The sequence below is a fragment of the Dipteris shenzhenensis genome, chromosome 16 (assembly GCF_047967505.1).
Source record: "Dipteris shenzhenensis isolate YYH24624 ecotype China chromosome 16, Dip_SZ_1.0, whole genome shotgun sequence".
NCBI classification, from domain to species: Eukaryota; Viridiplantae; Streptophyta; class Polypodiopsida; order Gleicheniales; family Dipteridaceae; genus Dipteris; species Dipteris shenzhenensis.
Window position 1 is genome coordinate 15,799,176 of NC_141611.1, and position 26,628 is coordinate 15,825,803.

General features: G+C 42.4%; 1 protein-coding gene across 1 annotated transcript; it reads right to left on the reverse strand.

The window, feature by feature from the left end:
* Nucleotides 1-342: 342 nt before the first annotated feature.
* LOC147892605 (uncharacterized) lies at nt 343-26,302 on the reverse strand. The gene is made up of 7 exons (XM_087386977.1): nt 25,377-26,302; nt 9,389-9,457; nt 9,234-9,302; nt 2,207-2,293; nt 1,442-1,509; nt 1,225-1,347; nt 343-776 (listed from the first exon to the last, which is right to left on the reverse strand). The coding sequence occupies exons 1-7, from the start codon at nt 26,172-26,174 to the stop codon at nt 770-772; spliced, it is 1,221 nt and encodes a 406-aa protein (XP_087243103.1). The 5' UTR covers nt 26,175-26,302; the 3' UTR covers nt 343-769.
* Between the last annotated feature and the right edge of the window lie 326 nt (nt 26,303-26,628).

Here is a 26,628-nt window from a genome sequence, read left to right on the forward strand (position 1 = left end):
ACCAGCTCCAGCAGCCAACCCTGGTCGAGTCAACAAACTCACTGGTTGGCCCATCTTCTGGGATCCTCACCAGCCCCATATGGGACTTTGTTGGTCCTTGTATGGACCCCATATAACAACCTGAGCTCCAAAAATAGATGAGCCCCAAAAATACTCATTCTACCTGTACCTTGGCTCCATTAGGCCTACAGGCAGGACTGACCGGCACAGCCCATGGCCACTAACAGGACATACTTATCTCCAACATAATTAACCCCAAAATTATTCTAGAACAACAGTAAAAGTAAAAACCTTTTTGTCATGGAATGCCAAGTACAAACACAATTTAGAGATCACCTTGAAGTAAATCATGAACCAAATTCACAAAATAACAAACCACTGAATCCTTGTACATTTTGCCATCCATAAAATTGTTCATGGCAGCTTTAATTGTTTGTACAATACACTTTGAAAATTCAATTCACAGATATGCTACATGCTTTGATTAGCATACACCCATTTCCTGAGCTTCTTTTGAGTTGTTATCAAAATCTTAACAAGAGAATAAGACAAAATCCTCAACGAGCCAAATAAATCCATGGGCGAAAGTTGAGGGACACCCTTCATAGTCTTATTCCACCAAATCATTGTTTGCAGTTCAAGTTCCCAAATTTCCTGATGAGACTGAGAATAGCTACAACCCTCAAACAAAGAGTACAGCCTTTGACGTCTCAAGAGGACTTTGACTCAAAAGCTTGTATGAGATCCAGCTGCAGCACCGGAGTCCGTCTCAATCTCTGAAACCAACCAATTGTAGCTGTCCATGATTCCATTTTCAAAATAGGGAACCACAGATGTAGGCAGCCTTCTGCTCTGGCAGCAATCAATCTCAAAAGATTTGTTCTCTTTAATTCTTGTTCTGAATTGGAATTTCGATGCTTTATCCTCATTTGCAGTGCCATCAAAGCACTCATAAAAGGAAGATTGCATGATTCCCTTTAGCCTTCAATCTCAAAAAGGTAACCTTTGATGGAGGCAGCAGGATTTGAGTTCTTCACATTAGATTAAGCTCGGGGGAATTTTTGCCCTTCTATACAGCTTTGAAGATTAAGCCAACATTGGTTCTGGCCTTTCAAGCTTGCACCACTTTGCAATATTCATCATAATTGACCAATGCAAAGCTTGTCTGACTATTTGAATACCACAGCATCAACCAGAAAGGTCAAGCAGATCAAAGACCATTACTTGATGTTCTGAGTGCCTCCAATATGACCAGACCCCTCCTTCCAAAGAGTCGATCCTGCACGAGTTGGGGGCCAATATCGTAACACAGACCTCCCAAGTATGTTCTTCACTGGCAAAGGACCCCTGACATATCACAAAAAAAGAAACATTATAAGTCATCATCCCAATTCCCGAGACAGTATAAAGATTGCCGCTCCTCAGAAAACAAGCACATTACCAGATATGGGAATCATTGCTGTTGTTGCGATTGTCACCCATGACAAATACATAACCTTTCGGGACAGACTGCAGCAGAATACAAGAAAGATTAATAGTGACTACTACAAGTTAAATTTTAAAAAACAAGAAAAATATTCGGTACTTACAGAAATTCAAAGCAAGATCATGTACTAAATCTTGCCATCAAAATGATACACACTGAAGTGACAGACCATAAAGTGCACAGCAATATAACATGCTATTTTCATGCCCATCTTCTATCTCTGGAAACAATTACAGGCAGTCATAGACAATGGGAAGAGATGAGCGAGGACCAGACAAATGCCATGATAAAAGAGCAGAATATGTATATCGAAAAAAGTTAATCTTGACGTTCCTCAACCAGTGCTATCAAAATGTGCACACAAATCTCAGATCACATAAATTCAGAAAGGTGAACCATAACTATTACATGAGGGAACAAAAGGGTCTTAGAAAACCCAAAGCAGAACTCAAATTCTGAGGAGGTGAAAAGATCCATCAAACATTAATGAGTGAGACACACACAGCACCGCTGCAGCTACAATTTTGCTTTCTCAACCAATGGAAACTTCATGATTTTTAATGGCCCTATACCAGATAAAAATGCAAACATATATTCCCAGTCTATAAGGGAAACCGAAAAACTGCCTTGTAAATTCGAGGGAACAGCTCAGTTAAGTTGTCATAAAGTAAAGAAAAGGCTTCACACAAGTGTAATGCTACTTTAGGAGAGATTTCATACAATGGGACTCATATCATAAGCTGGTGGCTCTGCAATGAAGTCTTCTTCCCTCACAACACCATTTACGACAAGCTTTCCATTCTCTACCTGAAAAGAAAACAGTTCAACAAATTAATGCCATTAGAAACAAGTTTTCACTTTCTCCCTTTGAAAAACCAATTATGGACATTCGATGTTCTTCATTCAAAATATTGCAACTACTCACCACCTCGACACATTTGCATATTTTAATTTTTATATAGCAACGAGCAAACCAAACCTAAGTATCTTTTCTCACCCTTGTAATGCCAGGTTCTTTGACTAACCAAGTGAAACTAACAAACATCAAAAGCCTTTTTGAGAGACACTTTTTTTTTTGTAAGAAACAGTATTCATTAGAAAAAATATACATTCATAGCTGTCTACTTACTACTAAAAGCAGTACCAAAAGACAGCTACTACTTACTACTAAAAGCAGTACCAAAAGACTTCTAATTGGGCCAAAGGAAGGTCTCCCAGAGAATGTGCATCCTGGGGAGATCGATGCAAGGAGAAACGAACGAAATGATAAATATCCAACTGAGAGTGCTCGTACAATCAAATGTTACAAGCATGATATAGTGACCACAACGCCCGATAACAGCACCAGAACTGATCATAGTCTACCCCGGAAGCACATCTACCAAATAACCGAAACTACCTGCCAAAAGACATTCCCGGAAAACGCACACGAAGACCAGATCTCAGTTGGGAAGAAAATCATGAGCGGCAAGACAAGTCCAGAAAAGATGCTGCACAAACTCGCTAGGATGCGAACAGACAGGGCATGTCAAGGAGGCCATATGTCTGGCAGCCAATAACGATCCAAGCGGTAAAACATGCTGCTTGCAAGGAAGCTTACTGCCCCAGATACGCCGAAGACAACCCTTCCACCAAGCAAGTGACTTATTGAGATGCTATAAATGATTTGCATGCTCTTGAATCTATGGCTGCGGAAGTCAAAGAGGATAAGCTTTCTTAGCAGAAAGGTCGGCAAACCAAAATGAAGAATTGCCCTCCAATCCAAAAGTGGAAGAGAAGTAAACAAACAAGGGACCGGCAGAAAAGGTTGCACCATATCTGAAAGAGTATGCCAAACAGACCTGTGATGTAAACCCAAGAAAAATTGCCTCCTGACCTGAGGAAAAGAAAGGACGCAGCCTTGAGCATCCACTACATCATTCACCATAGAAATCCCCAGGCGGGTGCAGAAAGTACACCATTCTAGGTTAAAGATGTGCCAAAGGAGAATCAAACACCCGACTCTAGTGTATACTCTACAAACACAGGGTGTTACCAGGATCCATAGGTCGACCTGACCAATGCAAATAAGCCAGAATCTGCTGCCAATCGTTTATAAGGCGAGTACAGAAAGGACAGCCAGGAATCCGACCCTGTAAATGACCAAAAATAGCATCCACAATAGCCAGATCCAGTGGCCAAAAGCATCTATGTGGATAGAGGTAACCATACAAGAAAGCATAATAGCCCAGGGCTGATGCTGCTCCAAAAAAGAAGTCAACAGCGTAGCTTTGCGAGCCAACATGTGAGAATATTGAAAATGTTCAGGCCCCCATGCATCCTGGGTGAACAAACATAATTGAACTGAAGAAGACGTAGCGCCTTACGATAATGCCTAGTGCGCAAAAGGCATTCCATGACTTTAGTGATAAATTTCTGCATATCCAAAGGAGACAAAGGAATAAGCGGTGTGCGAATAAATTTGTGAATATTTTTTCACACTTTGGAGTTACATGAGGGTAGGCACTTTGCACATATTTGTATAGGGCTCCTGGGAAATAATGAGTGGCCGTGTGGGTGCACTAGTTCACACCAAAGCATTGTGGTATCCATGTGACAAGTGTTGGTTTCAGGATGGCATGTGTCCCTCATTGCCATCTGTTGTCATGTGTTGATGTTGACCCACGTGAGTTGACTTTTGTGTGCTTTTATGTAGGCATTCATGCATTAAATACCTTGTATGAAGCTTGTGTGAAGAGGTGGTGTCTAAGGTCTAGAATTTGGGGATTAATTGTCTAGGCTTACGTTTTTGTGAAGGATTGGGAGAGTGGTAAAACTCATGTGCTGATGTGGCTGGAAAAAAAGGAAGTAGAGCATGTGGAACAAGGTGGCTACGTGATTGAATTCTGCATGCTTCTAGATTGACGAGTTCGCATGATACCTAGGGTGGCAGCTACTGGAGAGTCCTGCAAAGGATGCTTGGTATCATCACGTGAAGGCACAGAGAGCTGTTTTTGGAGGGTGGAAGAGTTACCATAAGTCAGAGAAGAAGACGTTGGCACAAGTAGGCAAACAGTAGCAGAGCGGCATCAGCATCATCCTTTGCTTTCTGCCTGGCTTCATAAGCTGGATGGACTAATTTAGAAACAGGGCTCACAGACCCGATCGTAACTCGGTATTGAAGGTGACAGCATAGGAGCTTGAGCTGCATGCAGAGTCCTACTAACGAGTCGCGTAGAATGAATTGATCGTGAGCCTGCACGTTGTTTCATCTACGTCATCAATCATTTAAGGATAGCGACCAGCTTTTCTCGTGACAGACGACTTGTGGGTGGCGGTTTCTGAGCATAGGAGGCAGATGGTTCACTTGACGACAAAAGAGGTATGGGGCTGTTCTCGAACCGATCTCAACGTGGGAGATATTACAGCAAGCTATAAAGACAGGGTCCAATAAGCCAGGCTGCGTTGGAGTGCATGAAATATTTGGAGAGCGTATCAACGAGCCCAACAGGCAAGGAAGAGGTAGTGTTGAGCAGGAATAAATCGAAGCTTACATATTCGGTTTTGACAAGATTGTGTTGAGCAGCCAGTGTACAACAGCAGTGATATATTTTCTCCATCCGCCATAACGAGTTCGTGGGCTGGTAAGTTTTGGGTTAGTGCTCCAGGTTACATGCGTGATCACAGAGTTGGCTCTTACCTTGTGAAGAAACATAGATGGTCGACTGTAAAATCGAAAGGTGTTTTAGGAGGCGGTTTTAAGTGATGTGTTGGTGGCATTTGGTCAAAGTCGGTTTGGTTCACGACTTGCAAAGAAACACTACAAGCTGGATATAAAAGAAGGCTGGTTTTGCCCTGGAGAAGTAGGCAACCTGATTTTGGGGCTCATTTGATACCTGGCCTGTGTAATCTTCTTGATGCAGAGAAGTTTGGATGTTTCAGAGAGAGATAACTGCAGAATCTGATACCTTTTGTGAGCTGGTTTCTGGCAGCCACTAGAATCTCATGTTTTATGCCTCTTTCTGAGAGCCAGACAGAGGAAATTTGCTGAAAATGTACACTGAATTCTGATGTTGCAAATCAGACCTGATGTCTTCAGTGTATATTGCACTTGAGTTTGGTCCAGATATATAAGTTCACTTTACCAGAGGTTTTCATGATGATGTAATCTTCTCTGGAAACCACTGAGACTATTGGTATGTGATAGTACATGTGAATGATTAAGAGTGGGCTCAAGTAGAATGGCTTCCTGAAGACATGTGGCCTGAGGATGTTCTGAGTGTTGATGTGTGTAGAGATGAAGACTTTGTATGAGTGTTGCTTTGTTCAGTGTTTTGTTTTCCAGTAGCATATTTAGTGGATGTGAGTAGCTATAAAGGCAAGATTGGCTCCATCACTTTTGTGCATCCAACAGTAAATAGAACTGGACATAAGCCATGAGAATAGACTGCACAATCCGAAGACAGACATGCCCTTTTTGAAACACACACACACAAACAAGTCTAATTGACATTGTTACAGGCCAAAGAGGCCTATGAGACCGTCCGATAATACATCATATGATCAAATCCACTTGTAGGGAAGCGCTAGAGGTGTCTAGCATACCCTTCTTTTCTTGTCTTTTATTTTTTTTGCGGGGGGGGGGGGAGGGGCACAGGAGAAAGAAAGAAATTCTATGGAAGACCAATGGGTCTATGAGACTAGTAGAAAACCCGATACAACAAGCAGAAAGGGTGGGGCTACTAAACAAGCACCATCTCCCATGTTGAATGCCAAGTCCTAAGTAGTATATAGTCATATCATCAGTAATAACATCATCATCATAGTCACTATCCTCATCAACATGTCGATCAATCCACATCACCAGGCCATGCCGGCTCTAGCCAGTAATATGAGGCCTCGCAGGGTGTAAATATCAAGGGAAGCTCGTGAGGAGGTGAGGTCGTGCTGATGCATAGCCAATAATGGAGCATTGTCGACTGTCTGTGGGTGTTCTCTGCCTCGATCTCCTCGCAGTGGCTCTAGCAAGGCTACTGTGGCGGATCGTGTCCCATGTCTGAACAAGGATGGGAGATCACCCAATGTGACCTGTGTGCCCGTCCACTCGCGAGTATGGTGTGTCCAGAGCTCTAAATCCCTACTACGCCTACCATTGGTAACTATGTGGCCCGTATAATCTCACTGGAAGAACTTTGTGATCTTGCTCTAAGAAGAGTCGGGATTTGTATCTGAGGCCTGTGTCAATATCCTGAGTAAGTGCTCTCTATGTCGAACTACCTCATGAACGAAAGCAACAAGGCATCCCTAGTTTAGATATGAAAGGACTCTGGAGAGAGGCCCAAAGTCATCTCTAAAGACACAATAGTAGCGACCATGGATCTCATAGTACATGGGGCATCTGAGTGCAAAGTGCTCCTCTGACTTAACCTCCTACCGATCGCATAGCGTAGGCGGCGCTCCCTGGGTATCCTCTCATCTCATCTGCTCTTGCTATGGAGTCAGTGTGATGAGAGAGAGAGAGAGAGAGAGAGAGAGAGAGAGAGAGAGAGAGAGAGCGATGGATGTATTAATGTCTTCAAGAAGCCACGCAGGCCTGTGAGACAGAGTACAATAAAACAAGTTGAATGACTTTTTTCATTCATAAGGCTTGCCCAAAAAGAGTTGGAAGGGTCCAGCTTCTAGGCTACATCACGATAATGTGGGCTTGGAGATCGAGAGTGGGGGGGAGCCTTGAGAGCGAGAGAGAGAGAGAGAGAGAGAGAGAGAGAGAGATGAGAAGAAGTGGGAGAAAATATGAGAAGAAGTGGTGGAACTGCCAAGTACTCTCCCGAAAAATAAAATAAATACAAAAATAGGCAATTTCGCTTTCTAAGGGCCATCGTCTCAACTTAAGCCTCCCTAAGGGCAGGCCAAAAAGGTAACTCATACAAGCCATTGTGGGCTAAGGCAAAGGGCGCGCTAAGGTCCTTGCTGATTGCTATGCTAATAATCTCCACCCAAAAAAAAAACTCAAACTCAAGTACTCAAAACTAGTGCTTGGAAAACATACCCAAGTGCCATGGTAGCACTACGGTGGGCCGAGAAGAAGTCTCATATCATAGTCTGTCAAATCATATCTCGTCCATGCTGCCTTCATATTTTTTACACTCCTTGGCAGTTGAGGAGGAGGTCTTGCCAAATGATGAGGAGTTGTTGCTGGCTGACGATGAGTCAAACTCAAAGCAGAAGGACATTGATGTGGCTGTGGTGGAGCCACAATATAATAGTGAGGGCAACATTATCACAGATGGGGATTGTAGATCTAATGACTCACCTGATGAGGATAAGTCTTGAGTCATGAGTCACGACTCACGACTTTTGAGTCAATAGAATCCTAACTCTAGAAATCTTGATACGTCTTGGCACTATTTATTTTTCAGTTTGACACTCTATTTTCAGACCTGAGTCAATAATGAGTCAAGAGAAACGACTCAAGTCATAATTCATTGTGAATCATGATACTGTTTAGTATTTACTCTTCAGTTGCAGCTTTGATACCTTATTTCTATAAATTGTAACTTGTGATACTTTGAAGTTCTAATTTATGTATGTGTTTGCTATATAGTATGAACTTTCAAGTCTAAGTTTGTGGCATGCGCAGGACTATCGTTAAGGACATCAACTATCCTATGAGAAGTAACTTATCACTATGATACCGAATAGTATGTAATGTCCCATGTACATCTACCAGTGAGAATTGTGACATGTCACATCAGATTAGATGTATATAATATATTATATGTACACACGTATATAAACATTTCGTACTTAATGTACCTGGCAACCATGGTAGGCTGAACAAACTTCAATCTGGCCGACCAGGCCCCAAAGAGAGGCCTGAGTGGAGAGGCTGCCTCCAACAGGCGTCCAGCTAAAACCAGCTCAAAACTGAAGGCGGTGACCTGATCCTAAACAGCAGCAGCAGCTGGACATCTGAGAAAACACTTCTAGAAAGTGGTCTAGCAGCTCAAAATCAAGCTCTGAAATGCCCCAAAGTATGCAACCAGGCGGCTGAGCAGGGCTTCTCACAACAAAAATGGTAAGTCTTTGCCACAAGTGCTTCCAAAGGTGGGTCAAGACGTGGGCAGGTGTGGAGGAGGCTAGGGCAGCCTGCTTTGATACCAAATGATAGAAATGGGGAGGAGGATAGAGAGTGGAGTGAGTAAAACGTGAAGGAAATCCAAGAACTGCTATTGCTAATGTCCAAGTACAACACACACTTAGGGTTATGTACCCTCAAACCAAAATTAAATCCCTATCTAACCCAAAGGTAAGCTAACTGGGACAAAATCGCCCCTTGGAGTGAGGTGTTCACACTAACCTGCTACTAACATCTTACATCTCAAATGGACTTGCCACACCATCTGTAGGAGATGGATGTGAGATTGTGCAAGTTTAAATATATATACCTAGAAGAATCCAGGAACATTCCCAAACTCATCCTCTAATACAGAACATAGTGCAAATTTAAATACATATGCATATGTATGCATATATACATACATAACATGCATACATATGCGCAATAACACAGAAAAACAGAAGCTACAAAGACTTCCTACGATTATCGACTCGATTTGTCCAAGTATGTCTTTTCATGCTTTAGAGATATGCATCTAATGTGATTTTCTAAATAGTAAACCAATCCCATGAAAATTAGCAATTAATCTAGGGCCATTCATTTACACAAGACTGGTCAAACCAAAAAATGACACAAAGGTAAAAATACCTCAACAAGGTCACCCTCTTTTGCAACAACTCTCTTCACGAAAACTGCCCCAGAGCTGTAGCCACTTTCCTGCATTGTTACTTCAATGTCAAAGACCTAGTTGACCTTACATAACTACCAAAATAATTACACAAATTGACGTTGTAAGAAATTACCTGTAAATATGGTGGAACCTTGAAAATAACAATATCATTGATCTTTGGTCTTTTAAAATAATAAGAAACCTGTCCAAAAGAAGAGAGCTTGAGTTTACACCCCATCTATGGTGAAGGGGAATAGATACATAGACATGTCTTAATTCTGAATTGACTAGCTATCTTGTTATGCTTGTGTAGTTATCCAGCTCAAGAAGGTATTGTAAAAAAAAATCCTAGTGAGAGGGTGAATTGACTAAGCCAAAGACACTACTTCAGAAAACAATGACCCGCATTTAAGCATTAAGCAATGCCAATAAACATATTCACTTCTATTTATCCGTATAATGAACAGCACTAGCCAGCTAGAACATAGACTTTCTAGTTGTCCTTTCATGAGAGCCATCCTCCAAGATCAAACGTGACCAATGATAGTTCTAACTAGCTTTCAGGACTGTTCATGTATGCTGACATTGTTAGAACAGAGAGGCTCGCTTGCTGTACACAAATGCCAGCAGCGGAATGATGGGTGCCTACGGATCACACAACCTCTGGATCACACACCAACATATAAACATAAGTAAACTGGAAGACACACAAGTCTAGATGTTTGTAAAGCCAAGTAAACACTATTCCTGCCACGTGCCCCAGCTGAGAGCTTCGATTAATTGGAGGCATCCTTCAGGATTACCTTGTGGAGAAAACTCCACATTGGGGGCCTACAAAACAAGACAAGGATGTTGACCTTCACCAATCATACAAAGGGAGACATGTTCACTACGCTTGGCAAAACCAAAGCGAGCCTTCGTGCCTACAAAACAATCACCAATCATTACAAGGGGTCATATGCACTCTTTGCAAAGGCCTCTACCTTTCCTTAAAGCCTAGCTTTTCCCAAAATAGCTGCTTTTCTTGGATTAGCTTTGCCTTTCTTGGATCAGCTCTATCACGCTCTGTGACGTATTCCTTTCTCTATACCTTTAGACTTATGGACGGTTTGATGAATGGACACTTGTGGAAGGGTATAGCCTTTCGACGGGACACTTCCTATGAGGCACAACCCTTCACAAGAGACATTCTATTGAAGAGACACTACCATTATAATGTACCCTCTCATCAAGGGTCACACCCTTCACAAGGGGTACACAACTCTTCATGCACATACATATATCTAGATGAATCCAAGAACATTCCCAAACTCATCCTCTAAAAACACAACATAGTGCAGTTTCAATCTCACGAGAGTCACTCATAAGATTGAAAACCATAAACTCCATCACGCATAGCAAGGACTAGCTACTATGGCATCCCCACTGACGTCATCAGCGCCCAAAAGTGGGTGTAGACCATAGTATAAAAGTATGCTCTCACACATACAAATCCACACACCCACACATACTTCCATTTATACAAAGTCTTCGTACTGAGTTTCTATCGGCACTCCGGAGGTGAAGGGCAAACTCAGCCATGACGAAGGCTAGCACTAAAGGAGAAGCCCAATCAAAAAGTAGTCCAAATCTCTTCATTCAAGCTACAACTGCTTGTGAAGTCTAAACGATTTCATTTTAGTCTCTCCCAAACGAGCATCTAAATCTAAATCTAGCTGATAGGGCAACGCACCATTTAAGATAGAAAGAATTATCGCAATACCAGCAGGCCGCAACTTGGACGAAAACTTCACAAGGTGAAATTTGCATGTCCACTAATGCGGCGGAAGCATATACCTAGATGAATCCAGGAGCATTTTCAAACTCATCCTCTAAAAACACAACATAGTGCAGTTTCAATCTCACGAGAGTTACTCATAAGATTGAAAACCATAAACTCCATCACGGATAGCAGGGACTAGCTACTATGACATCCCCACTGACATCATCAATGCCCAACGGTGGGTGTAGACCATAGTATAAAAGTATGCTCTCACACATACAAATCCACACACCCACACATACTTGACCATCCATTTATACAAAGTCTTCGTACTGTGACATGAACTTGGGGGTAATAAACTTCACGCACCTCTTCACTTCCTGCTGCTTTCGAACTGACTGCCAAAGATATTTATCATTGAGGATGGGACATTAGAAAGAAGCTTTTATGCCAAGATACCACACCATACTTTCCTCCCTCAGATGAGAATGAAGATGGTAACATCCCAAGTGATGTTCTAATCAAGCATAGGGAGAAGGAAAGGATCAGCAGAGGTCATAATCTCAGTGAGCCGGTCTACGCCAAAGAGAAGAGCGATACATTGTTGAAAGAAGATCTTGCAGCTCAACATGACATGAACTGATATATATCGAGGAGTTTGAAGGGGCTGATTGGGTCGGATGGGTAGATTCCAAGGAAACATTGCACCTCCTTCATAGACACCTTTATACTTAGCTCAAAACACTCTACAAACTGTCATTAGACACAGAGGCCTATAACTTTCAGTAGAGACATGATATCAGAGATTCAATCACACAAAGAGATGCGCCTTGAGATGGGCTTCGTGCTGATATAAGTTTCATTGAAAACAGACAGACGGTTGAAGAGATATGGACAGTTAACTGGAAGGGGGTAAAAACTGTCATGAAAACAGACTGTCAGACACAGAGACTCATAACATCTTGCAGTAGTATCTAATTCAAGATCTAAGCATCTAGAGACATGCACCTTAAAGAGAGCTTCGCGCTGATATATGTTTCATAAGAAACAGAGAAGCGGCCAAAAAGTTATGGACAGTTTACTAGACAGGGGTAAAAACTGTCATGAAAACTGACTGTCAGACACAGAGAATCATAACTTTTTGCAGCAGTATCTGATTCAAGATCTGATCACATACAAACATGCGCCTTAAAGAGAGCTTCGCGCTGATATAAATTTCATTACAATCGGACTACCGAGCAGAAAGTTATGAGCAAAACACTAACAGGGGGTCAAACTGTCATGAAAACTGCCCTCCACCCAGGCTAATTTCGCCTAAGCAGGATGCTTCCTAAAGACTCCACCTTCATCAACGATCCACCCCTCATGGATTTCGCCTAGAAGAGGGTAAGAAGCTTGCATGGTGGCTCAGGAAACAGATGGACCATGTGTGCATTGTGAGTAGCCGAATAGAAAGAACTTTTAAGGCTTTGAAAGAAAGAAAAGGGAAGAGACACTCAAGAGAGAGAGAACCTGAAGTGACCTTCGTTACAAATAGAGTGAGAATCCACTCCAACACTACAAACACAAGGGAGAAGAAAAGGTTTCATACATACAAGAGGGAGCGGAAGCTCCAAGACTACTCATAGAGGGAGAATAAACTAGAGAGAGATGGACTCAAGAGTCTACATAAGAGAATATCTACAAGAGGGAGAGAAGGCTCATGGAAGAGGCTTGGGGAGACTAGAGCTACAGCAACATGAGACCTAATGGTGGAAGAGATTGATGAACAAGGGAGAGGAGGGCTCCTTTTATAGAGATGTTGTTACCCTCCTTCACCCATTTACAATTGCTGCCTGTAGATTCCTTTCCCCATCAATCACATAAGCACGTATGTCATCATCCATGTCCTTTTTGGCTACTCTTGCCATGTGTCCCATCACAAGATGCTCAAGACTCTTAAAATATTGAGAAAGTCAAGAGTCTCCTCACATGGAGCCCATAGGGACCCTCTCTTTTCCACATGTCCACATCCTCCTTATTCCACATAGGAGTTTTAGAAGGATTCCTCTTGACTTCACACTCCTCCACATGCCTTTCACACGCTTGGCATGTGGCCTCTCTTATATTATTGGAACACATGGACATGAGCCCACCTCTTTATATGACTCACTCTTCCTATTTTTCTAAAGAACTCCATAATATCCCATACACAAATAACTCTCACCCCATACCAAGGTATTTATAATTCATACCTATGGTATTTACAATGAGCCATTCCACTCATCCTCTCCATCCCATACAATATCATAGAAAATAGAAATAAGTAAGAGCCGCTAGGCTATCACTTGATACTCAAACTCTTATCAAACATAGAGAAAAACAATACCAATGCCAAATTAAAAATATCAATTTTTGGCGTCACAGTACTGAGTTTCTGTCGGCACTTTGGAGGTGAAGGGCAAACTCAACCATGGCGAAGGCTAGCACTAAAGAAGAAGGCTAGTCAAAAAGTAGTCCAAATCAAAAAGTAGTACACACCTTTTCATGTGTGACTCTTCACTCTCTATATAAGAGAGGCCCAACTGTATGGATGACACACTACAGACACTCAAGCAATATAAATATTCCTTGTTCTCTGCTATTTCAGTCTCCTTTTCTGTTCCCTAGCACTTTTCTAAATATAGTAAATCTAGGATTTCTTACAGTGGTATCAGAGCGAATTTCGCTCCTGCCTGTAGGAAATGGCCCCCCACCTTCTAGCGCCTATCTGATACATCTCTTTCCGCTAGAAGGATATCCACGCACGTTGTGCATGGAAGAGATGGAGAGAATAAGCGTAAAATTTCTTAGCGCCAACCCCACCTAAAGTCATCAGTGGCCTCTCCATCTCCCTCACATCACGAGTTGATGTGAATGGACATGACAAAAATCGTGTCTTTTGATGTGCTTGGCAACCTACCCCTGTCCTCTCACGAGGAGTAACACCCACTTTGGCATCACCAGTGTTACCTCAGACAGGACCTCCTTTACCAAATTTCCACGGGTGGTTCCATCTTGCCTCGCCTGCCCCCTCCAACATGAGCAATCTCAAGGAGCAGCCCGGATATTCTTCTAGGAATGATACAAACTAGAGCGCAGGTTCATGCTCTTCTCACAGGACCTCAGATATGTCACAACGCTCACGTGCAGCCTCTCCAGAGATAAGCGACTCAAGTCCAAAAAAGACCCCTGAAGTCAACATACAAGGCAAAGCATTACTTCAACTTCAAATTTCTCAGCTTCAAGATAGCATCTCTGACTTGATCCAGAAGTCCAACAACTCCAGGATTCTCGCAGTACCACACATACAGAGGATGACGTGACGCCACCGGACGACTATGTGGACTTGTTCCCACCAGAGGTAGAAAACACTGAACTCCGTGCCCTCTACCGCTTACTCCAAGCTTCCAAAACTAAAAGACTTGACATTAAACTTCCGGAAGCCTACACTAGTCAACGAAATCGCCGAACAGTTGACCAATGGCTCGCAAAAATGCGCATGTACTTCGATATTGTCGACCTCACTGAAGACAAAAAGATTGCCTTGGCAACCTCCCTCCTCAAAGATACAGCTTTCCTATGGTAGCAACGACGCTTAAAGAACGGCAAAAGTGTGTTAACTTGGAAACGTTTTGAACACATGCTCCGTAAGCAGTTCATACCTACCAATGTGGACTTCTAAGCACATTCAAAACTCCGACAGTTGGAGCAAACGGGCTCCATGTCTTCATACATCTCTCAGTTCACCACATTGGTGCTGGAGATCGATGGTTTAACTGATGATGACTGCCTTCATGCTTTCATCTCAAGCCTAAATCCCTCGTTACGCATTGATGTTCTCAAAGCAAACATCACCACCACAGCTGGCGCTATTGCTTACGCAAAGCGCATTACCGATTTCCAAAACACAAGTAAGTAGAGTTCTAATAGAACACAGAACTCTACTATGGTCAAGGGTGCTCGCCCTCAAGATAACCCCAAGTTCAAAAAAAACTCGGGTAATCAAGGTCAGCGACAGTCTCAAGATCCCCATAAGTCTCAGAAATCGTATGCTGGATCCCAACAAAAGCACTCCTCCAAGGATCGTGCCTCTTCCTCTTTACAAAGTCATGACCGTCATCACCAACATAAAGATGCAACCACTGACAAGAAGAACAACTCCAGCACAAAAGGTCTTTGTACCATCTGCACGGGCGACCATAGATGGTTCGATTGTCCAAAGCGACCAAAGCAAAATTCCAATATGGAACCTAGCACTTCCCAAGCAGAAGATGCTACCCCAGCACAAGACAAGAAAGGCAAAGCTGTTCAAATGGCAAGTACCATCCACATGAGCCTTGCCAGCAACCCCGAAGCTTCCCTGGCCACTCAAGTACTTTGCGTCCAAGGATCGATTCGTGGAACAACGGTCACTATCCTCATCGAGGGTGGCTGCTCTCATAACTTCTTAGCTAGTCCTTGGTCGAAAAACTTCGGTTGACCACCAATCCTAGTCCCATGGACTATCAGATTGAGCTCGCAAATGGAACTACATTCTTGTGCAACACCAGGATCAAAAACATGTCCTTTCGCATACAACATTATACAGACAAGTTGAACTTCGACATCATGCCTCTTTCTCGGTACGATGTCATCCTCGGATACGATGTCATCCTCGGACAACAGTGGCTCTACAACTATGATCCATCAATCAGTTTTCGCAGCCATACTTTCCAGTTTGTCCACCAGAGAAAACTTATTGAGCTAGCTGGTTCTAGGGACTCTCCTTCAGCCCCAGTTGCCTCTGCCCTACAAGCAAAGAAGTCGGTTCGTAAATGTCAAGTAAAGACTTCACTTCTGTTGGTTACGGCAGTAGAGGAGACACCAACAAGGGATCCTCCTGAGTACCTCAACCAACCTTTCTTCTAGCCTTACCTGGATATTTTTCCACAGGAATTGCCAAAGCAGTTACCACCTCGACGACCAGTGGATCACCCAATCGAACTTATTCTCGGCATAATCCACCGTTGAAACCTCCTTATCAAGTTTCTTACACTCAAAATGAAGAAATCCAAAGACAAGTGACCGAGCTACTCGACAAAGGTCACATTCGGCCCAGTCGTAGCCCTTTCAGATCTCCTGTACTACTTGTGGAAAAAAAGAATAAGTCAATGCGCCTCTACATCAACTACCAAGTCCTCAACAAGCTCACTATCAAAAACAAGTATCTATTGCCTCGCATCGATGACCTTTTCAATCAACTTCTACACGCAACACAATTCTCAAAGATTGATCTTCGTTCAAGTTATCATCAAATTCCCATACGAGAAGGCAATGAGTACAAGACAGCTTTTCGAACAAAGTATGAACACTATGAATGTTTGGTCATGCCTTTTGGGTTAAACAATGCCCTGGCCACATTCATGACACTAATGAATGACATCTCCAGGCCTTTCCTTGATAAGTTCGTCATTGTTTACCTCGATGACATCCTCCTTTTTAGCACATCCCTACATGAGCACAAACAACAGCTGCACCAAGTTTTTGAAGTTCTCCGCACAATCTCTCTACATCGACATTGAGAAGAGTGAGTTCTTCAAAATAGCTCAAGGCATCTCTGTGGATCCCAAGAAGGTCCAAGTAATCCGAAACTGGCCTACTCCTAAGAATGTTCATGATGTCCGCTCTTTTCTCGGATTGGCAAACTTCTACCATACAAAGGTCTATCAGTTTTCCGAGATTGCAGCTCCTATGTCTGAATTGTTGAAAAGCACGGCAATTTTTCACTGGCTTCCCGAAACAGAGTATAGTTTCCAACAACTCAAACAAGCACTCACTACCACACCTATTATGGCTATTGCTGACCCAAACCTTCTGTTTGAGGTCATGACCGACGCTTCCGACATCGCTACAGGAGCAGTCTTGATGCAAGAAGGCAGAGTTATTGCTTTTGACAGCCATAAACATTCCGATATCCAAACCCAATACCCGGTTTATGATAAGGAGTTTCTTGCCATTGTACATGCTTATCGTTCTTGGAAACATTATCTCATGGGAGCCGACTCGATGGTAAAGACAGACCATCGCTCTCTAAAGTATATCTTTACTCAGCCAGTTGTGAACGCTCGACAAGCACGCTGGGTTGAGTTTCTGGCTAACTTTCACACGACCATTGAGTACATTCTAGGACTACGTAATGTAGTTACAGATGCTCTCAGCAAGTTAACTCTAGCATCAGCTTTGGTAATCTCTACATTATCTATGGATGTACCGAATTCATTCAAAGAGAAGTATCTCAATGATAAACACTTCAGCACAACAATACAAGTTCTTTCGAAAGATCAACCTTCGACTTCCAAACAGAAGATTTTCTCATCCTATTCTTATACGGACGACCTTCTGTATTATCAAGATCGCGTCTGGGTACCACATGACAAGGATGTTCGGCATCTTTTGTTAAAAGAGCATCATATAGTTCCTTATGATGCCCATTCAGGCATCAACAAGACTTACAGGTTACTCAGTGCAACATACTACTGGCCTCAGATGAAAAGCGACGTCATCAAAATGGTTACATCTTGCTTATCTTGTCAACATATGAAAGCAAGCCAACGACTTCCAGCAGGACTTCTTCAACCTCTTCCAATTCCAACTTAAAGGTGGGAAAGTATTTCCATGGATTTTATTACAACACTACCAAGATCCTCCAAAGGTAACACTCAAATTATGGTAATGGTTGATCGATTGTCCAAAATGGCACACTTTGTTACTTGCAAAAGAAGTGCACAGGCTCCGAACATCAACAAACTCTTCATACAACACATCTTCCAACACCATGGATTGCCCAAGAATATCGTTTCCAACAGAGACCCTAAGTTCACCAATCACTTTTGGATTTCTCTATTCGAATCTTTGGGTACAACTCTACTGTTCAGTTCAACTTACAGCAGTACCCTAACATTTTACAGCAGTATCTTCAGAATTTACCGTGATATTTTCTACACCAATTCAATATCTCCACCAGGGTCTTATTTTGAGTGGGAGGGGATGTCACGATCTGTGACGTATTCCTTTCTCTATACCTTAGACTTATGGACGGTTTGATGAATGGACACTTGTGGAAGGGTATGCCCTTTCGACAAGACACTTCCTATGAGGCACAACCCTTCACAAGAGACATTCTATTGAAGAGACACTACCATTGTAATGTACCCTCTCATCAAGGGTCACACCCTTCACAAGGAGTACACAACTCTTCATGCACATACACTTTGGAGTACACACCTTTTCATGTGTCACTCTTCACTCTCTATATAAGAGAGGCCCAATTGTATAGATGACACACTACAGACACTCAAGCAATACAAATATTCCTTGTTCTCTGCTATTTTAGTCTCCTCCTTTTCTGTTCCTTAGCACTTTTCTAAAAAAAAATCTAGGATTTCTTACAAGCTCTATCCACCAAATCTAAACTTCATCCATGAGCTCTAATCTCAACCTTAGATTATTCCATACCCTCGATTAGACTACACCTAACCATCAGACTACCATTGACCTTAGATCCAATCTAGATCTAAGGTCAACTTGGTCTTAACTCTAAGCCATGGGATGTAACACAAGGGCCCTTTAAAATGGCATATGCCATTGTGGTCTTACATTAATTTAACTTTCATCCCCAATTATTTTCATTCCGCATTATTGTCTAGCAAAGTTATTAATAGTATTGGTCCTTATAGTCATGTAAGGAATGTAACACGACGGTGTCTTTTAAATGGTCATATGCCATTGTGGACTCAGGATAATTTAAATTTCATCCTCAATTATTTTCATTGAGTATTGTTGTCTAGCAAAGTTATTAATGATGTTGGTCCCTATTCTTCTGAATTGCATTGGTAAAGAACTTTTTAATCCAAGAGCCGCTCGATCACATTACTTGTTGATACGACATCTTGGAAAATGCAAAGCTCTAATTCTTATACATGGCTTGGACAATTTTTCAAATCGGTCACGCCCTTACATGTGGCACCCATTCGGTGAATTTTATGAGATACAACTCATGGTTTGAGTTAGCTTAACCTTGCATCCGGAAGCTTCCTTTTTATTCATGTCATGGCCTCACTCAAATTTCTTTCCACACTTTAGTACCTAATAAGCACAAATCAAAGGCTAGTCATATTCAAGACTTAAACCTAGTGTTGATCCTTGATACTAGTTTGGTAGCACTACAAGACATAAAATCGTCCTTTTAATGTTTTGGCAAAAAAATCACAACTAGATCTAGATATATTATTTGAGGATTACCTCTTGAGCTTAAGAGACTCACAAGACTATTTTTAAATAATAGAAGGAACATAAAAGAGCATCACACATGGATACAAAGTACCCACAAATGTATAGTAGCATAGTTTTTCACCCAGACAAGATTTAAAATAGGTTTCGCAGCAAGTCTTGCTTTTATAGTTTTGAAGTATCCATAAGTGTTCTATATCAAGGTTATTTTTCGTTGGCATCACTCATTCATGACTAGAGCCACTCTATAAGTACGATTTACACCTTTGAAGGTTTCCTATGGTATCACTTAATCCTTGATCTTGAAATTAGCATAACCAACAATCAAAATAGATGTGAGTTTCAATCCATAATAATTCCATGTTTTTTCCAGCGCATAAGCTAATGTGTTCAATAATCAAAACCCCAAATAGCTTATCAATGCCTTAGAACAATTCTAGAAAGTGGCCACGTTAACAGAACATAAACGCGTCCTAGGATAATTTTATGTCCTAAACTAGTGTTAATTAATCGTCATGTTGAAAAAAAATCCCTACAATCGTTTTCATCATATATGGTTGTCAAACAGTAGGTTACTTCAGCCACTAGGACCAAGGCCTTTGTAACCAGTGTTCACAACCTTGTATGTGTGAGAGCATATTTTTATACTATGGTCTACACCCACTGTTGGGCGCTGATGACGTCAGTGGGGATGTCATAGTAGCTAGTCCCTGCTATGCATGATGGAGTTTATGGTTTTCAACCTTGTGAGTGACTATCATGAGATTGAAACTGCACTATGTTGTATTTTGAGAGGATGAGTTTGGGAATGTTTCTTGGATTCATCTAGGTATATAATGCCGTCATTGGTTGTAATCATCTTTATTATATTGGAGGCTACTTTGGTCACTACGACTGAGACTTTTGTGGCCAGCAGCTCTATGTAAGGCTTCTAATTTAGAATCTCACATCAGTTAAGCTGAGGTATATTGGACCCTCCAGCTTATGGATCAATATATTGAGCTAGAAGGTAGAGGAGTCTAGATACCTCAGTGTATTGACTCACGAGATCTTGAATACTCGTTATAGAAGTCTTGATCCTAGTGATGAAAGTAACCGAGTGTTTGTCAACCCAATATAATGAAGATGATTATAACTATTTATCCCAACACCAGGTTTAAGGATCAACACTACGTTTTAAGTTTGAAATGCTAAATCAGATGCTTTACATAGAGCTACAAATCCACACACCCACACATACTTGAGCATCCATTTATACAAAGTCTTCGTACTGAGTTTCTGTCGGCACTCCGGAGGTGAAGGGCAGACTCAGCCATGATGAAGGCTAGCACTAAAGGAGAAGGCTAATCAAAAGGTAGTCCAAAATCTCTTCATTCAAGCTACAACTGCTTGTGAAGTCTAAACATTTTCATTTTAGTCTCTCCCCAACGAGCATCTAAATCTAAATCTAGCTGATAGGGCAACGCACCATTTAAGATAGAAAGAATTATCACAATACCAGCAGGCCGCAACTTGGACGAAAACTTCACAAGGTGAAATTTGCATGTCCGCTAATACGGCAGAAGCATACACCTAGATGAATCCAGGAAACATTCCCAAACTCATCCTCTAAAAATACAACATAGTGCAGTTTCAATATTCCAATGAGGGCATTATCCCAATATTCCCCCTCATAATGCAAAATGGTTGTAATGACCTCTAGACAAGAAGAGACTCAAACTACTTCATCCTTAGAGGCATCATATGCATCATCAATTCCCCTCTTAATTCCTCAATACCAAGGCAATGTCTACAAAGGAAGACTTCTCATTTGTTATTAGCTGACGAATATATCCACACGATTGTCCTTAATAGAACAATATTGCATCTAAACCTGTTTCTATCTGATGAAGTGAACCGCAAAAAAATGCTTCTTGGACATAATCATTAATGTGCTTGGAAGCACCACTATCAAAGTACCATACGGCATCTGAGGCGTCGCTCACATTGAGTGAGGCATCTTCATGGTTGGCATCACACCTAGCATCATAACTGCAAACCAAAAAAGACAATCATCTAGAACAAGGTTAGCTGAGGCACTACTCTTGTTTGCATCTGACGCATGAGAGTCTGTACTTGTCATTCCAGCTTTCTCTTTTTCCTCTCTTTCTCCAACCTTGGCTTGCATTCATTTTTCTTGCAATAATGCATTTGCCCTTTTTCTTGACCTACATTTTGTGAATTCTTCTTTAAAGTCTGAGCTGAATCAGTCCAGGACTGAGAGCAACCAAAGTACTTCAATTCTTGCCTTCAGCCAATAAGGCTTGGTCACCATCATGCCTTTAACAGACATATTTTTCTTTTTCTGTTCTTCCTACAACAACAGTCCCACAAGCTCCTGAAAAGTGAGTGGAGTTGTACTCCCCCTCATGGATAAATTCAGAGAAGTGTGAAAGCTCAAATATGTCTCTGGCAAAGAGTTCAGAATCATAGATATAAGCTGATTGTCGAGTATGACTCCATCAATGTTCACTAGTTGTTCTTTAAGATCTTAGTCAAATCCTTGATCTTGGTCAAATGATATGACATTGCGTGAGGCAACCTCATGGTTGGCATCACACCTAGCATCATAACTGCAAACCAAAAAAGACAATCATCTAGAACAAGGTTAGCTGAGGCACTACTCTTGTTTGCATCTGACGCATGAGAGTCTGTACTTGTCATTCCAGCTTCTCTTTTTCCTCTCTTTCTCCAACCTTGGCTTGCATTCATTTTTCTTGCAATAATGCATTTGCCCTTTTTCTTGACCTACATTTTGTGAATTCTTCTTTAAAGTCTGAGCTGAATCAGTCCAGGACTGAGAGCAACCAAAGTACTTCAATTCTTGCCTTCAGCCAATAAGGCTTGGTCACCATCATGCCTTTAACAGACATATTTTTCTTTTTCTGTTCTTCCTACAACAACAGTCCCACAAGCTCCTGAAAAGTGAGTGGAGTTGTACTCCCCCTCATGGATAAATTCAGAGAAGTGTGAAAACTCAAATATGTCTCTGGCAAAGAGTTCAGAATCATAGGTATAAGCTGATTGTCGAGCATGACTCCATCAATGTTCACTAGTTGTTCTTTAAGATCTTAGTCAAATCCTTGATCTTGGTCAAATGATCTGACATTGAATCCCGGGCATTATCAAGCTCTCTCTTCAAGAAAGAGACCCTAGCCTCATTCCTTGTGTGATACATATTCTCCAAGGTATCCCAAGCTTGCTTGGAAGTCCTCGAGGAGCAAATTGGAGGTATAAGAAACCTCTTTACAAACATGGCAACGCAAGACAAAGCCTAGGTGAAACAACCTTGCTAGGATCTAATGATAAGCAAAAGCAAAATAAAGATCAGCAAGCGACTCACCTCTCAGCCACCACCGAGCACATGGGGCTCGAGATCTAACTCTCACTAGGCTATTCCCACGGCTTCACCAGAATCATCGAATAGCAATCCTCAACATGGTATCTCATGATCTGCAATGTAGAAGGTAGAAGTTTAGGCTCGTGATCCAGACCAAACCAATCAATGGTGTCAACACACTGAATGCCATCCCGATAGTCTTGGCCACACTTAAATAGAAGAGCATCCTGTTTCCTAGAAAGCGTCCTAACTAAATATAGCCAATTGGCCCCTTGCTATTGTTCAGAGTCCTCTAGCCCTATGTTAGCCTGCTTCCCTTAATCCCAGGGCCCCCTAACCCTGCTAGATTAAGTCCACTAATCCGAGGATTAGCAGCCAAGTAGATAACATTGGGCATATTTGGCATCCCATCTCCTATGTTCCTATGTAGGGACAGCAGCTGCAACTGCTAGAACTGGCCTCAAATGAGCCTAATGTCCACGAGGATTACCTCCTTGCTGAGGTGTACCAGAAGCTATGACTGCATCTCCTAGACAGGCATCTTTACCCATTACAAAACCCCATAGACTCTTTGCAGCCCAAAGATTCTTGACCATAAAGCTCCACGGAGAATAAGCCAAGACTCCAAAAACATCACCAGGCTTACAATTTTGATTATGAGTCATCTTCAAAGATGAAAGCACAAACACTCCCAAATATTCACATGCTGTGAGTTATACTGCCACCACAGCAGAACATTGTCCCATGAGCCAATACTTGGCTAGGCAAATGCAACCTGAAAATGGACTATTTGAACAATTCCAAAAGAATCAAATCTGTCCCACAAGAGCCAATGCTTGGCTTGAGGATCCACCTCAAATATATGTCCCATGCTGTCAAAACCTGCAATAAAAAGTCTTGGCACATGGGGCCAAGCTATCAAATGGAGTCTTGCTCCAAAAGCCCTAAAACAGGAATGGAGAAGCAAAGTAAACAGAATGCTTACTGATTTGTACAGCAAACGTTGACTCTATGAACAGTCCCAAATTTCTCTGATGTAAAACAACAAATGGTCCTCAAATGTAACCGAATGGCAGCACCATTGACCAAATGTGCTCCAGACAATTGCCTTCTCAACCCTGAGCAAAAACAGAGATTTTCCAACCACTGTAGGGACCGAAACAGTATCAAAACTCCACCAAAAATTACAATTCTTGCTACAGCAAGTCAGGGAAGAGTTGAACAGCCAAAAAACCAGTAGTAGGGGCTCCGAGAATCTTCAAGACAGGTCTGAAAACGACTGTTTTAGGTCTACACTGACAATAGCTGCTGAAATAGTACCAAAACAGTCACAAATGCTGTTCTAACAGCTCAAAACTGCTCCGAAACAGGCCCTAAATGAGGCTGTAGCAATCAAATGTCACTACACCAGCTCCAAAATCAGCAGAAAACCAGTCGACTTGTTGAAAAACAGCTCCAGCACGTCTCCATAAGGCACAAGCACATAGTCACCTGCTAGGCACCTGTTGGAAGCGATGGCTGAGGTCAAAAAGAGCTTCGAAAACAGGAGGGGCTGTCAGAAATCCTACAAAAACAAATGGAATGTAGACGAAATCCACTTGGACAGCTGAGAAACAGCTCCAAAATCAGTTTTATTGTCTCGAACTGAATGCTCCAGCAGTCGGAGAGCTGAAAACCCTTAAAAACAGGTCAACGAGCTTCAAAACAGCTCTGAAAGTGCCAATTTTTGCAGCAGAGGGGTCGCCTATGCAGGAAACAGCTGGATATGCAGTCACCTTGCCCTGAACAGCTCCCAAAAGCAGCCTGCCACCAACAAAAGAAATGGAGACTGAAGTTTTTCATGACAAAGCTCAAGCTTTTTATGACAGAATGGGAACTTGGAAGTAGTGGAGATGGAGGGAGCAAGCTGAACTCAAGGTTGCAACGTGAAGAATTGAGAGTAGAAGGGCTGCCCAACATGACATACCCCAGGGTGGCACCCAACTAGGGTTAAACCACATGTGCTAACAATAACTCAACCTCTAACTACAATTAGGGGGAAAAAAACCCTTCTAAATAATGGGTAAGACAGATAAAAGCTCACCTTAATGCCTCAACACATGGGCTGTCGCAATTGTTGCAGTCATAACTGTTCTTCTCAAATTATTAAATGCCAAGGGAGAGAGGTAGCGTTAGGAGGATTGGAAGAACAGCCATTGAGTGTAAATGCCCTCGTACTACACTCCAGCATAATCATTGCTTAAAGAAATCAAACTTCAAGAAAGCTTTGCATTCACATTCATTCTTCATTAGATGAGATCATGATGGACAGTCCATAGAGGGTGTTGTTGAGGTTAGAAATGCTTATAACTTGGATGTAAAAGGTAGTGGTACTATTCCTATCTTGGCTTCACATGAGAAATCTGTGAAGTATTTGAGAAATGTACAATATGTGCCAGGTCTTTAGAAAATCTTACACGGTCACAAAACCCTTGCACGTTTATGTGAAACCAAGGTATACTCAGAGCCAGATCTGGTCCAGAGTGATTTTCCTGGTTCTAGTTTTTATTGAAACGTAAATTCTGATTATATTATCCACAGCGCAACAGAGTCAAATGAGACACACACACTGACAGGATAAATCATGGGCTGTGGTGAGATCTTGCACATCAATTAGAAAGTTTTAAAAAAAAAACCACCACCTGTAATTACCTTTTCAGCAATGATGCGGTCCCCGACTTCAAAAGTGGGATACATTGAAAGGGATGGTATGAACCTGGGCTCCGCTATGAACCATCTGAACATTAGTGACACCATGAACGTCGTCAAAACAGTTTTTCCTTCTTCCATAGAAAAGTTCTTAAACTTTGAAAGTGAGAACTTGTTCCGACAGCCATGCTTCTTTGGCAAATCGTCATCTTTGCCATCGTCTGAACGTAAGTTTAGGCCGTTGGGTCCGTTCGAATCGTTGCCATTTGAACTGTCACCACTACCGTCCCAAATAGGCATGCCAAGAGGATCCTCATCGTCTTTGGCCACTGAAAAACTGCTCCGATCGACGGCATTGAACGAAGCTCGGAAGAATTCGTGGCAGGGAAGCCACCTCATCCCTTGAAAGAGGGATAATTTCGCGCAACTCCGCATTCCCGCTGACCCAGACCCCCCAAAGCCACCGGAAAAGTTCCGACACAAAGTGAACTGACACGACTTCGAGGTCTGGCAACGCCGGATGTTCCTGCCAAGGCGCCCAAAGAAGCAAGATTCTCCAGTCTTCGGAAATGCAGCGCCGAAAGAGTGTTTGGGGACCGATTTGGATGCATGAGGCCTTTTCTTGGCCGAGGACGAGGAGCGACAGGAGCTGCTGCGGGCCTTCGACGAAGGAAACCACTTCATTTTGCGGGATTCGGAGCGGGGGGGGTGCTCGAATTCGCTGAAGAGGGGGGGAAGGTGGGAGATGGGGGTGGTGGATTTGCAGAGGCTATGGAAAGCTGCAGCAAAGCAACAAGCCATAGTGAAAAGAGGGGAGGGGAGAGGGAGGGGGGAATGGATGAGGCTAGGGAAGAGACATGGCCTGTGAAGCTTGAGGGTATGGCTGTGGCTGTGGCTATGGAGCTTGCAAGCTCGGCTATGGCGATGCCGAGCTCCCACAAAGTGGGGGTGAAGAAGACGAGTTTTATTCTTAATTTCACAAATTCAGAAGAAATTAAAATTTTAACTAACCTTAATCACTCCTTAATTTACTAGGTTGTCCAAAAAGCTCGGCCCTCCGTGTCACGTCATCACGTCCGTATGCCATGAGATCACTCTTACCCATCGTGTCATTTATACAGAAAAGAAGAAGATGTGTAGCCACAGTCCATCCAATTTCCGGGGGCCTGCACGCACACATAGCGTGGTCGCACCCTCGCATCGGTTCCCACTTGTGACATTGAAGGTAATGGTGGTGGTGGCAGCCGTCGCATTC

Excerpts from the sequence above, each read along its gene's own strand:
- LOC147892605 (XM_087386977.1), bottom strand. The coding sequence starts at position 26,174 with ATGGCTTGTTGCTTTGCTGCAGCTTTCCATAGCCTCTGCAAATCCACC. Across the intron at positions 9,458-25,376 it reads ACCGCATCATTGCTGAAAAG|GTTTCTTATTATTTTAAAAG; the intron begins GTAATTACAGGT and ends TCTTTTGGACAG. Across the intron at positions 1,348-1,441 it reads AGCAATGATTCCCATATCTG|GGGTCCTTTGCCAGTGAAGA; the intron begins GTAATGTGCTTG and ends GTGATATGTCAG.